At 37.3% G+C, this 15096-nt stretch overlaps 1 protein-coding gene across 1 annotated transcript in view; it reads left to right on the plus strand.

Moving 5' to 3' along the window:
* The first annotated feature begins 2718 nt into the window (after positions 1-2718).
* LOC309825577 (small acidic protein) overlaps positions 2719-15096 on the plus strand; it is a 28487-nt gene continuing 16109 nt past the window's right edge. The window contains exons 1-2 of the mRNA XM_082659215.1: positions 2719-2932; positions 7781-7864. Of these exons, the coding sequence (XP_082515341.1) occupies positions 2870-2932; positions 7781-7864 (147 nt within the window). The 5' untranslated portion in view covers positions 2719-2869. The remainder of the gene's footprint in view (positions 2933-7780; positions 7865-15096) is intronic.

Here is a 15096-nt window from a genome sequence, read left to right on the forward strand (position 1 = left end):
AATGTTCATTGCAGCTCTATTTAGAATAGCCAGGAGATGGAATCAACCTAAGTGTTCATCATCGGATGAATAGATAGAGAAGATGTGGCACATATACAATGGAATATTACTCAGCCATAAAAAGAAACGAAATTGAGTTATTTGTATTGAGGTGGATGGACCTAGAGTCTGTCATACAGAGTGAAGTAAGTCAGAAAGAGAAAAACAAATGCCGTACGCTAATACATATATATGGAATCTAAGAAAAAAAAAAAGGTCATGAAGAACTTAGGGGTAAGACAGGAATGGAGACGCAGACCTACTAGAGAATGGACTTGAGGATGTGGGGAGGGCGAAGGGTAGGCTGTGACAAAGTGAGAGAGTGGCATGGACATATATACACTACCAAACGTAGAATAGCTAGCTAGTGGGAAGCAGCCACATAGCACAGGGAGATCAGCTCAGCGGTGCTTTGTGATCACCTAGAGGGGTGGGATAGGGAGGGTGGGAGGGAGGGAGACCCAAGAGGGAAGAGATATGGGAACATGTGTATATGTATAACTGATTCACTTTGTTATAAAGCAGAAACTAACACACCATTGTAAAGCAATTATACTCCAATAAAGATGTTAAAAAAAATACAAGGAAAAAGAGTATTACCGAGTTTTTCTGCCACATATGCAGTTCTATTACACTGCATAATTTCATCCTTACCTATAGCCTTCTGTATATGAAACTGAATAAAATCTGATGAAACGATCCAGACTTTATTATCTCCTACGTTACTTCTTGGATTTTAATCTTGTTTTATGATAACTTGAAAATTTAGCCATCCAAGTGCCAACAATTCTGGTGAAGAAATAAAAGGTCACTAGCTTATTAAACTTTTCTGGACTTTCATCAATTAGTAAAGTTTGAACTATTTACTAACTACTAACCTTATTGATGGCCCTTTTTTATTTCAGAATTCTTTCAGAAGTCTACATTACCTATTCAGCCATCCTATTTGTTTATTGATAACAAAAGTAAGGATTCTAAATTATATATATTATAGTCTGTCAAACCCTTTGAGTATGAACTGTAGTCCACCCTAGAAAATTCTGTAACTTAACTGTATTTCATTGTAGTTATGATAATAGAAACTTGGTAGAATCATGGAGTTAGGCAAAGCACTATAAATAATTTAATTAATAGTAAAGAGCAAGCAACCACTTCCCAAAAATACCTTTTCTCCTCATGGGTTTACTCTTCTCCTCCTTAAGGTTTATTCTTACCACAGAACTAATTGATAAAGATACCCTTGCTTGGTTATAAAATATGACCCTACCTTAGATTTTTAAAAATATTACCCTAATTAGAATTGTTATTCCTTTGCTTCCAAAATAAAAGAGCAAAATTTGAATACATGACTGCATAAGTTAAAGAACTGTCTTCCACTAGTCACAGTTCTATAAAAGATTCAGTGATCATCTGAAATCTAGTAAAGTAATACTATTTCTGCACAGGCAGGCAAACTAGTGTAACTGCTGAGATCATAAGCTAATAGTTAAGCAGTTTCACAGGCTGCTCTCAGTACCAAATTGCACTCTTCATCTGTATTGTCTGTACAGACTGTACTTACTTTTGTTTTAGAACAAAATTAAAATTCTGAACAAGGTCAGAAAGCTTCAGAATAAGTAAGGAAAAAGGAGGTTCAGATTCAGGCCTAGTTAAAACTTCAGATACCTTGACACTCCATGAATTAAACTCCAGTATCCTAGTAATACCTATAGATTCAGTGCTTTCTTTCTGACAGTGGTTGGTGGGGAGAGGGGAGATGGGGGAAGGGCTTCTTAATGGGTATTGACAGTTCCTTTTGGGGTGATGAAAATGTCTTGGAACTAGGAAGAGGTGACGGTTGCACAGCACTGTTTATGTACTAAGTGCTACTTAACTGTACACTTTAAAATGGTTAATTTTGTATAATGTTAATTTCACCTCAATTTTTTTTTAAAGTAAATATTTCTTAAAAAGAAAAGAAAAAGATACAGGGCTTTTTCGCAGAGATGGACTTCACTTTGAAAAGGCCCCCAAAGTACAAAGCCTACATACCAGCAGCGAGGTTGAAGAGGGTCACTCCCACTTCACATAAAGCCGCATGGAAAGCTTACAGGATTCCCTCATATGAACCTTGGTTACAATAATGGCCAATTAAGTGGCATTTACCACCAATATGAACTCATTTCAGTGAGAATGAGAAAGCGGGAAAATGTTTGGCGGGAGTTTTTTAAAAGCTGCCCCACCGATTTAGAAATCACCTACGAGCAATAGAGAACACCACGGGGGAAACGGTAGGAGCCATATTTTTTTCTGAACGGTTTTTGTCTTGCGGTGACTGTACTCGTGAGGATTCAATAAGCCTCAAACATTACCTTTAAACCTAGGTGCTTAACTATAACGAATGCATTTGTCAATGGGGCAGCGTCTCACAGGAAAATGCGAAAAGCCAGCCTAAGTCTCTTTCTGTAGCGACGAAGCTTGAGCACAAGGATCACCGCCATATCCACTCGACGAAAAGCTCCCTCCACCAGCCGAGGAAGACGCAGCTTCGGCGGGCACTCCCGCCACACAGCGCGAGCTGCGCCGCTGGGCTTCCTGGGATTTGTAGTTTTAGTCAACCCTCCGTCCCCTTTGTTCAGGCGGTATGTGGTGAACCAGAAAACTACAACTCCCAGAGCGCTCCGGGGTGGAGAGCGCACGCGGCGGTGACGACAGTGGCGGAGAAGACCCGGAGAGGCTCTGCGTTGTGGAGTGGCGCTCCTTGGGCTGGTGGCTGACTGCAGGCTGCTGGCGCCGCGGCTGAGGAGAACGGCGAGTGGGTTCGGCATTTCCCATTGGGGTCTCCGCAACGATGAGTGCTGCCAGAGAGTCCCATCCGCACGGGGTGAAGCGTTCAGCCTCCCCAGACGACGATGTAAATAACAATGGCGGAGTGGTGGAGGGTTGAGGCCTACTAAAGGCTGGGGTAGGCCGGGAAGGGTGGATGAAGACGGAGGAAGCGTCTGAGGTGACCTGAAGGGGGAGGGCCGAGGGGAAGGACCCAGAAGAATGGGAAATATCCCTTTTGCTTAATTTGACTTGGAATGTTTGAAGAGGTCCGCATGCTAAGAGCCGGAGGCCTGCGTAGGAAGGGGAATCGAGGAAGGAAATCCTGAATGGTTGAGAAGTGAAAGAGCTTAGTCAAGGGACCATGTTTGCCTGTTCGTGGGCTAATGAAGCTTCTTTATGGGGCCTTTCTATTCAGTAGAAACGGCAAGATCCTCCCTGTTTTAGGCTTAAAATGCTGCTGTGATAAAGTCAAGATGTTCATGCAAATTTGGACAGATTTTTCTGGCCGGGATTATTTTTGCAATGTACTGTTAAGAGTTAAACTTAACTGTACTATTAAGAGTAAACCAATAAAATATTGAACGGAAAAATGGTACCAGGGGAATAATTTGGTTCTGGCGCACCGTGCTGAGGCCTAATACGTTGAGACGTAGAAGCCCGTTTCGATGTCAAGTACCTCTCTTCCCTCTCCTCCCTCCCCCTACAGTTGCCAGTTTAAATTGCAAAGCATTCATTCCTTAAAGTAAACCATTAAATATTTACTGCTGTGCCAGGTGTTGGGAATTCAAAGATGAAGAACTGTGGTGTTTATCCTAGGCCTTTTGTGTGTTTGTACTAGCCCCTAGCGCGGTGTCATGGATGCTGCAGTAACCAATAAACGTAAAACTGGGTCCTTCATACAATGGATAAATGCCATGGAAACGTTGATGGGGAAACTGGGGGGGGGGGCCGATGGAGAGGTCATAGTTAAGAGTGAAGAAGGGAGGACATCTAGTTTTCTTTAGGTTGTTTAAAGTGCTGTCAATTTCTGAATGTGTAGAGTTTATTTTCTATAGTGCAGTTGAGTTCCTTTCATAATATTTTACTTTGCGAACTATAGAAAGCTCACTGAACACTGTTAGTGCATCAGTTGTAGCAAATGAGATGATGTTAAGACTCATCCCTCTTTGGGTAAGTGGTGGGGTTAGGTCCAGAATAGTAAGGCTCTTTACTGAAATTGATTTTAGCTGTGCAGAAAGATTAGTAATCAGTAAAAATTTGGGGACAAATAGTTATATAGTGAGATTTATTCATTCCTGCTGTTCCTCCCTACAACTGGTTTTGAGATCTTTTCTTGTTAATGTGGTAGGCCAGTACCTACCAGGAATGTATCTAGGCTTTTGAGTAACTTGGGTGCCCTTTTAAAAACTATTACATTGTTTTCCTCCTGGTATTTAACTGTGACTTGATTGCTAGAATGTCAAGCACCTGTTTTGCTAGAATCAAAGAAATAATCTTTTTGACACAAAACTCTAGGTGATATTAGGTAATTTAACAAAGTTAAAGGGATTAAGTAATTAAATCTCTACAGCTTTTGATGGGATCGGTTTAAACTAGATGACCTTTAAGACCTTTTCCAATCCTATAAGCATTTTCTTTAAAAGAGGTGGTTACAGTTGCAATTCAAGATTAGGTCCTAGGACCTTCACACGTTATCTGAAAAGGATTATGTTACTAATTCTATATTTTAGTGCAATAGAGTAGTAACTTGTCCCTTGACGGTGATTTTTTTTTTTTTAGTCAGTTTCTTTAATATTAATTTTATTTTTGTTGGTAATTGGGAGTTATCTTTAAGTGCTTGTGTTTTTAATCTTTTAAGCATAATATATATTTTTAATAGATTTATTCTATTTATTGGCTACGTTGGGTCTTTGTTGCTGTGCGCGGGCTTTCTCTAGTTGTGGAGAGCGGGGTCTACTCTTCGTTGCGGTGCAAGGGCTTCTCATTGCAGTGGCTTCTCTTGTTGCAGAGCACAGGCTCTAGGGGCACAGGCTTCAGTAGTTGTGGCTCACGAGCTCTAGAGCGCAGGCTCAGTAGTTGTGGCGCACGGGCTTAGTTGCCCTACGGCATGTGGGATCTTCCCAGACCAGGGCTCGAACCCGTGTCCCCTGCATTGGCAGGCGGATTCTTAACCACTGCGCCACCAGGGAAGCCCCAGAATATAATATATTTGTTTTTTAAATATATGTCTACGTTTAGAAAATAACCCAATTATAGTGTGTAGTTGGTCAGCAATTTCTAATAAACCTCTGCATGTAAAAGATAAAGTTTTCTTTGCCCACTGACCTCACACATTTAATGGGGGTAACAAATCATTGAATCCAGTTGTAGGAAAACGCTGACAATGGTAGAAATAAATTCTAAGAGTTACTACAGGGTGTACTGAGGAGGAGGTAAATTGACTGCTGTTCTATAATAAGGGTATTAAGGATGAAGCCAACTTAAAAATGGTTTCATTGGTTTGATTGGAGGGGAGAATTGAAAGCTATCTTTCAGGAAGTAAGAGGAATGGGGAGGTTAATTTTAGTAACTGGTGGAGAATCTCTAAGAATGTATCAGGCACCCATGTGATTTTTAGAATGCAGCACTTGAGCAAGGTACTTGCTACTCTATGCCAGGTCCAGGGAACAGTGATTTAGTGAGAATCAAAACTTAAGCCTCACTGGTACTTTGTTTTTTTGTTTTTTGTTTTGTTTTAACTATATTGAGCCAGAAACAGTTAAGAACTAACTAGTCTATGAAAAAATATGAACTGTCAGATGGAAAGAAGTAGAGATTTGGAATTTAGGTAGCCAAAAGGAATAGCCATAAGTGGGTGTCCAGTATGGTACAAATACTTCAACTCTCATATGCCCAGGAGGGATGGTCATCATTGTTTGATATATGTATTATTCTATTAGTCTTTTATGAATAATATTCAGAAGAATAAAAGGATAGTAAAAACAACTTTATTAGAAATTTTGATATGAACTGAACCATAGCAAACCTAGTTTTCTTGATTTTTCACTATATATATACCCAAAATGTTTAGCATTTTCTGAATATAGCTAACAGCTTATCAGTTGTCATGTGTGAAACTGAAACATATAATTTCAGATTTCAAATATGTTTCTAATAGATTTTAGCTTTATTTTAGTTCTTGGATTTGCATCATCAAAATATACTTGAAGAATTTTTTTGAAGTGTTTTCATTGCTCATAGTTTTGTGTCAAACGGGGTTTGTCTTCTTTGCTCTATAATTGCAAAACATTTTCATTTTTAGATTATAAACTCAATGAGAATGATCAATCCAATGAATGTTTTTCATTTCTATATTCCTTCTAGTCACCTGCCCTCGGTACTTGTCCACTTACAAACCATATCAAGTAAATTTTGGTGTACAAATATCATAAAAGATGATATTAAATAGTCACATACCTCTTTAGAAAAACGGGATGGTCCAGGCTGTTGTAGCAATATTGCAAAATATTGCAAGATGAAGTTCTTCCTATTGAATGGCTTTCTAGATGAAAGTACCATATATTTTTGTTATTTTGTCTCTCATTGACTCCCGGTTGGAGAAAAGTTATCTAGTATTTCATCATCCAAAAACTCGTTTAATTGCAGTTAAGTTTGCCATTATCATTAGTTTAGACACTACCTGTCATTTTGCATTCACCTTGTTATTTGTCTAATTGTGAAATGCCTTCTGTCAGTTTTCAGTTTTTTACTCGGTTGTCATGAGTAGAAATTAAAATTTTCAGCTGGGTCCAAAGAGAGCTAGAAGCATACAACAGAGGGGTGATGTCTTCTTGAAAGATGATGCAGCACTTTGGACAACACGATGAGAAAACTTTTCTACCACTTTTCTATCTTATTATTTTAGTCATTTTTAGCATATTTGGGAATGATTAATGAATTATAATGAAATAATTCTTAAATTTGTTTCAATATGTAGGGAAAAATATCGCTAGGATTCCATAATATATATTAGATTTATAAAAGGGTTCAATAGACCCATTTGCTAATTACAAGATAGAATGAGTTCTATTCTTTTTTTAAAAAAAATTAGTAAATTTTCTCTTTGTTCTTTGGAAGACCTTTAAGTAAGAATAAAAGTCCTAACAGGTACTTCCCTGGTGGCACAGTGGTTAAGACTTTGCACTCCCAATGCCCGGGGCCTGGGTTTAATCCCTGGTCAGGGAACTAGATCCCACATGCATGCCACAACTAAGAGTTCGCATGCAGTAGCTAAGGAGGCAGCCTGCCACAACGAAGACTGGGCCCAACCAAATAAATATTAAAAAAAAAAAGTCCTCACACATCAGTCCTTACAAATAAGGAAAGTGTTCAAAAAAGAAACTAAAATTGGGTCCAATTGACTCTGATATTGTACTGTTCTTTAGAATATCAATATAGCCAGGGTTTTAAGTTCAGTTAACAGCTGTAGCAGCCTCCTGGGTTCAAAGTACTAGGTACCCTAGGGCCCTGCAAGGCTCTAAGGCAGTAGGTCTCAAAGTGTGGTACCCTACATCAGCAGCATCAGCATCTCTTAGGAATTTGTTAGAAGTGAAATAAATCTTCAAGCCCCACCCCAGATCTGCTAAGTTTGAAACTCTTGAGGTGTAGCCCAGCAGTTTGTGTTTTAACCAGCCCTCCAGGTAATTCTTATAGTATAAACGTTTGAAAACCAGATCTCTGGCTGCAAAAGAACTAAAGGACTTTCCCTTAAGGTAACAGAAAAGGAGTATATTCTAATTCGAATATTATGCATATGCTTAACTTCCTAAGCAAGAGTGAGTCCAGTTTATAGTGAAAACTGACAGGGGGAAAAAGCTTGGGATTTACTGGTAGACTAAATTTTTAAATATTTATTACTATGCAAAAAAGATTAATTGGCTAATTTCTTTTCCAGCTTGGATCTAGCAATTGGGAGGCAGCAGACTTAGGTAATGAAGAAAGAAAACAAAAGTTCTTGAGACTTATGGGTGCAGGAAAGGTAAGCATCAGACAGAATACATTTTTACCTTTTCTGTGAAAATAATGCCCTTTTTTATGTATGTTAAGTGAGAAGGAATGAATACACTTGGATCCCATTTTACTGTTCTGCATGGCTACTTTAGGCTTTCGGAAATATAGCTGACCTCACTGAGCTGCTTCTAGGATTCTCAGTGCCACTGGGTGGTAATGTTTAGAGACTGCATAGAGAAAAAATTTGGTTTGAGGAGACTCTCGTGGAAGAAAGAAAACGTGAAAGTTCATGATTTGCCATCTGTTAGCCTGATAATTTGATACAAGGTACTTCTGGTCAGACCATTTGGTAGGTCTTTCATATTTTATAGTTCCTTCCAGCCCTTGAAGTAGTAGCCAAGGGAATAGCCTTTGTCAAAAACTTAATTTTAAAAATGTTCAGTATATTTTGAAATCTCTTTCAGTTCGATTAACGTAATAGAAGATATAAAATATAGGTGCCAGGAAACATCACGTGTTGGAAAAAACTGTTGTTCCTAGCAATTAATTTTTACATGCAAATACAGTGATCTCTAAATACTGATTTTTTTTTTGTAAGCAAGTACATTTATTTTCCTAACACTGTCCCAGTAATCTTTCTGCAAACCTGATGTGGAAGAAAAAGGAAAACTTTTTTCTCTTTTAAGCTCTTTAGAAATAAGTTCTGCCCTTTGTTTTTTATTTGTATGGGAATGCATTTTACCAACAGCTGTTGACTACTACATGCCAGGCACTGTACTAGGTCCTGGGTGGGGGGGTCACGTAGATCAGTAACATAAGTTTGGAGCTATCATGTGCTGGAGGAAACCAGATAATGACAATATAGAATTATAATTGCTATGGAAGAGCTATGCACATAATGCTGTGGAATCAACAGGCAAGGGAAGCTCACTCTGGCTTAGCAGCACAAGAAAGCTTCCCAGAAATAGAATTGATCTGAATCTGAGGGGATTAAGAGTTAGCCAGACTAGAACAGTGGATTTGGGCATAAGGAGAGATCATGTAAGATGTTAAGCCCTATACAAAGGAAGCATTTGTATAATATCACATTAATCCAGATTTCCCAATAATTTGTGATTTGTCATAGAAAGTAGTCTGAAGTTTCTCTTGGTTCATGCAAATAAAAGATTTTGCTAAGGATATATAAAGTAATAGTTTAAGGGTATGCTCAAGCTAGTAGGATCACATTTCTTTAAGTACCTAGGAAGAAACACCCTAACATAAAATGTATGAAATTTAGCTACCAATAGTCAATTGTATCTCAATAAAACAGGGCGGGGGTGGGTGGAGAACAAATTGAACAATTAAAAAAAAAATTTGGCTGCCGATCAATGGGCATAGCATACGTTAAATTCTTTGCTAACAAGTGCAAAGATCATAGCTTTGATCTTTTACGTAGGCTGTTTAGATTTATACTGTTTTGTGGCCCCAAAGTACATTCCTAATCCTAGCCACTGAGTATTTTATTGGTCACAGGGGGAACCAGCTGAGAAAGTATGATAGACCAGTATAATACTATCATCTTAGAATAACTTGATGCCATTATGTATATTCAAATCTTGTTATGAGGTGTCTTCTGCAATAAAGGAACAAACTACTGAATTATTGATTTGCTTTTGTGCTAATAACATGTAAGGCAATAAGCATTAATGCTTGAACCTTTTCAGGAGTATCATCTTTGGGTATGGAGAATGTGTCATGATTTCACAATAGGGTGATTTGTTATTTACTATATACACAGATAATTGGGTAAGATTGCTTTGCAAAGTCAAATTTAATCTCACTTTCACTCAGTTTTAGTGAACGATTTCCCTTTTTTTTCAGTTGGTTTTTTTTTTCTTAATTGAGGTATAACTGATTTACAATGTTGTATTAGTTTCAGGTATACAGTGAAGTGATTCAGTTATGCATATATATAGATAGATTGATATTCTTTTTCAGATTCTTTTCCATTATAGTTTATTATAAGATCTTGAATATAGTTCCCTGTGCTATATAGTAGGACCTTGTTGTTTATCTATTTTATATATATAGTAGTTTGTTAACCCAAAATTCCAAATTTATCCCTCCCACCGCCTTTCCCCTTTGGTAACCATAAGTTTGTTTTCTATGTAAGTCTGTTTCTGTTTTGTAAATAAGTTCATTTGTATCATAACTTTTAGATTTCACATGTAAGTGATATCATAATATTTGTGTCTCTCTGTCTGACTTCACTTAGTATGATACTCTCTGGGTCCATCCATGTTGCTGCAAATGGCATTATTTCATTCCTTTTTATGGATAAGTAGTATTTCATTGTGTGTGTGTGTGTGTGTGTACCACTTCTTCTTTATCCATTCACCTGTTGATGGACATTTAGGTTGCTTCCATGTCTTGGCTGTTGTAAATGCTGCTGCTATGAACATTGGGATGCATATATCTTTTTGAGTTAGTTTTCTCTAGATATATGACCAGAAGTGGGATTGCTGGATCATGTGGTAACACTTAGTCTTTTAAGGAACATCCATACTGTTTTCCATAGTGGCCACACCAATTTACATTCACACCAACAGCATCGGAAGGATCCTTTTTCTCCACACCCCCCTCCATTATTTATTATTTGTAGACTTTTTGATGATGACCATTCTGATCAGTGTGAGGTGATACCTCCTTGTAGTTTTGATTTGCATTTCTCTAGTAATTAGTGATATTGAGCATTGTTTCATGTGCCTGTTGGCCATCTGTTTGTCTTCTTTGGAGAAATGTCTATTTAGGTCTTCTACTCGTATGTTGATTGGGTTGGGTTGTTTTTGTTTGTTTTGTTTTGGGTATTGAGCTATATGAACTATTTGTATATTTTGGAAATTAATGCCTTGTTGGTTGCATCATTTGCAAATATTTTCTCTCATTCCATAGGTTGTCTTTTCATTTTGCTTATGGTTTCGTTTGCTCTGCAAAAGCTTTTAAGTTCAATTAGGTTCCATTTGTTTATTTTTGTTTTATTTCCATTACTCTAGGAGACGAATCCAAAAAAATAATGCTGCGATTTGTGTCAAAGAGTGTTTGGCCTGTGTTTTCCTCTAGGAGTTTTGTAGTATATGGTCTTACATTTATGTCTTTAATGCATTTTGAGTTTATATTTGTATATGGTGTTAGAGAATGTCCTAATTTCATTCTTATGCATGTAGTTGTCCAGTTTTCCAAGCACCACTTCTTGAAATTAGTGGTCTTTTCTCCATTGTATATTCTTGCCTCTTTCATCATAGATTAATTGACCATAAGTGCATGGGATTATTTCTGGGCTTTCTATCCTGTTCCATTGATTTCTGTCTGTTTTTGTGCCAGTACCATACAGTTTTGATTACTGTAGCTTTGTAGTATAGTCTGAAGTCAGGGAGTGTGATTCCTCCAGCTCTGTTCTTAAAATTGTTTTGGCTATTTGGGGCCATACAAATTTTAAAATTATTTGTTCTAGTTCTATGAAAAATGACATTGGTGATTTGATAGGGATTGCATTGAATCTGTAGATGGCCTTGGGAAGTATAGTCACTTTAACAATACGGAGTCTTCCACTTCAAGAACACGGTATATCTTTCCATCTGTTTGTGTCATCTTCAGTTTCTTCTATTAGCATCTTATAGTTTTCACAGTACAGTTCTTTTGCCACCTTAAGTAGGTTTATTCCTAGGTATTTTATTCTTTCTGATGTGATGGTAAATGGGGTTGTTTCTTTAATTTCTCTTTCTCATATTTCATTGTTACTGTATAGAAATACAACCAATTTCTGTATATTAATTTTTTATCCTGCAACTTTACCGAATTCATTGATGAGCTGTGGTAGTTTTCTGGTGGCATCTTTAGGATTTTCTATGTATAGTGTTATGTCATCTGCAAACAGTGACAGTTTTACTTCTTCCTTTCCAATTTGGATTTCTTTTATTTCTTTTTCTTGTCTGATTGCTGTGCCTAGGATTTCCAGTACTATGCTGAATAAAAGTGGCAAGAGTGGGCAGCCTTGTCTTGTTCCTGATCTTAGAGGGAATGGTTTCAGCTTTTCACCATTAAGTATGATGTTAGCTGTGGGTTTGTCATATATGGCCTTTATTATGTTGAGGTAGGTTCCCTCTATGCCCACTTTCTGGAGAGTTTTTATCAAAAATGGATGTTGAATTTCATCAAAAGCTTTTTCTGCATTTATTGAGATTGTCAACTGAAAAAGTGCACAACCTAGAAGTTGAGAATTATGTTTTATTTGGCGGATTTTCTGAGGACTTAAGCCTAGAAGATAGCCTCTCAGATTGCTCTGAGGGACTGCTCCGAAGAGGTAAGGGAGGAACCAGGATGTATAGGAGTTTTGCAATAAAAACTGGATAGTTGGAACATCAAAAGATTACTGTTAATTAAAGAAACTGTTAAGGGAAACTAGACATGTCAAGTTAATGAATTTAACACTTTTCTACATCTAGGAAGATGCAAGACTGGACTCATTGAAATCATTCATTTGATTTGCACCTTAACTATCTAGGGCCAGTATCCTTCTTTTCTCCATTCTGAATCCCCACAGGGTGCACGGTTGGGAGTAGCTGCAATGGCTGCTGGTTTGATGGCTGCAACATCCTTTGTTTACTGATAGGGCAGCATTTTTCATTCACAGTGCTTCCCCTTGATCATAAATTCAACCAACATTTGGGAAGCATTTCATGACCAATTTTGTCCCACAGTGCTAGGAAGGCTCATTCCTAGATCAGGCAAAGATTCTGTTGATAGGCCACTCAAATTTTTGGATTAGGACCTGTTAATAATCTAAAATTCTCTGGATCACCTATCTTGCTAGTCTGCTATGACCTAGAAAATGTTTTCTCTTGTTGCTTCTTTTCATACGAGAGTTGCACTGTTACAGTTATCCTGTGTAGAGTTTTTTATATACATATATATATATATATTTGTGTGTGTGTGTGTGTTTGTGTATGATCAACTGTTTCAAGACCTTTAGCCATCATTAATTTTTTTGGAGACCTGGTTACACATTGGGTAAGAGACAATCTTATAAACTAGACAGGATAATTAATATAGTCAGTAACATTAATAAGGTCATAGTACGGCAGAGAGAGACACAGAGCATAAACAATTCAGGAACAAAGAGAACAAATTAAAACAATGATTAATAGATAACTAATAAGAACCTGCTGTATAAAAAAATAAATTCAAAGAGAAAACAGTGATTAGTATAACTAGTTGTAATCTGGTCACAGTAAACCATCAAGTCCATAGGAGAGCCAGGTGGAGAAGCCAAATATGGAAGGATTAGGTAGAGAGGAAAAAATATGTTTTATTTTTGTTTATAAAAGAATACTTGATCAACTTGTAGGTCATAGCATAATAGAGGAAGAGTTTTTCTGGAAAACAAAGAGGAAAAGCCAATATATTTCCCCAAAAAAGTCATAAAGTTATAAATCATATTTATAAATTCATTCAGTCCCATGTAATTCCTGTTGATTTGGATGAAGTAGTCAGGTTTTACATTAGAGTTTTGTCATTTCTTACCCAGTTCAGTGGTATGATCTAAAAGTTATCAGAAACTTATACTTGTTAAAAAGTCCTTTTTATGAATCATCTTGAAGATCTTCCTTTTATAAAAGCATCAGACTAAAACAATGACTATTTATAAATGACAGGACTTAAAATGCCATGGTTAAAGATCTGATTACAATGCAGTTGACAAGGAACTTGGATATTTCGATAATAACTAGAATTATGATTGATAACATTATACCAGGATATCTCAGATTTTAGTAATTTCATATAAATTTTGGAATATCTGTATTAATGACATTTATACATACAATATAACATAAGGTTTATCACTAGTTACTTGGCAGTGCTTTGCAAGTATTGGTTGGCCAAAAAGTTCGTTTGGTTTTTCCATAGGTTGTCTCTAGTAGCACTTAGTTGTCTTTAACTTCATTCGAAACAATTTTGTTAGATTGTATTGTGACAGTTGTCATATCAGTGTGCATTTTAAAAAAACTTTATCAAAACTGGTGAATTTTTGTGTAGCCATTTTAATATTGAAGAGAAAAAACAACAGTTTCGGCATATTATGCTTTATTATTTCAAGAAAGGTAGAAACACAACTAAAACGCAAAAAAAGATTTGTGCAGTGTATGGAGAAGGTACTGTGATAAAGTACCTTTGACTGATTGAATGTGTCAAAAGTGGTTTGCAAAGTTTTGTGCTGGAGATTTCTCGCTGTACGATGCTCCGTGGTCAGGTGGACCATTTGAAGTTGACAGCAATCAAATCAAGACATTAATTGAGAACAGTCAATGTTACACCACATGGAAGATAGCCTACATAGTCAGAATATCCAAATCAAGCACTGAAAATCATTTCCACCAATTTGGTTATGTTCATCGCTTTGATGTTTGGGTTCCTCATAAGTGAAAAAAACCTTCTTGACCGTATTTCCACATGCGATTCTCTACTAAAACCTAACAAAAATGTTCCGTTTTTAAAACAAATTGTGATGGGTAATGAAAAGTGTATACTGTAGAATAATGTGAAATGGAAGAGATCATGGGGCAAGCGAAATGAACCACCATCAATCACACCAAAGGCCGGGCTTCATCCAAAGAAGGTGATGTTGTATATATGGTGGGATTGGAAGGGAGTCCTCTATTATGAGCTCCTTCCAGAAAACCAAATGATTAATTCCAAAAAGTACTTCTCCCAGTTAGACCAGCTGAAAGCAGCACTCGACGAAAAGCATCTGGAATTAGTCAACAGAAAATGCATAATCTTCCATCAGGATAACACAAGCCTGCGTGTTTCTTTGATGACCAGGCAAAAACTGTTACAGCTTGGCTGGGACATTCTGATTCATCTGCCATATTCACCAGACATGGCACCTTTGGATTTCCATTTATTTCGGTCTTTACAAAATTCTCTTAATGGAAAGAATTTCAATTCCCTGGAATACTGTAAAAGGCAGCTGGAACAGTTCTTTGCTCAAAAAGATAAAATTTTTAGGAAGATGGAATTATGAAGTTGCCTGAAAAATGGCAGAAGGTAGTGGAACAAAACAGTGAATACGTTCAGTAAAGTTCTTGGTGGGACTTCCCTGGTGGTCCAGTGGCTAAGACTCCACACTCCCAATTCAGGGGACCCAGGTTCGATCCCTGGTCAGGGAACTAGATCCCACATGCCCCAACTAAGAGTTCACATGTTGCAACTAAAGATCCC

Source organism: Grampus griseus, assembly GCF_964374135.1.
Source record: "Grampus griseus genome assembly, chromosome: 8".
NCBI lineage: Eukaryota > Metazoa > Chordata > Mammalia > Artiodactyla > Delphinidae > Grampus > Grampus griseus.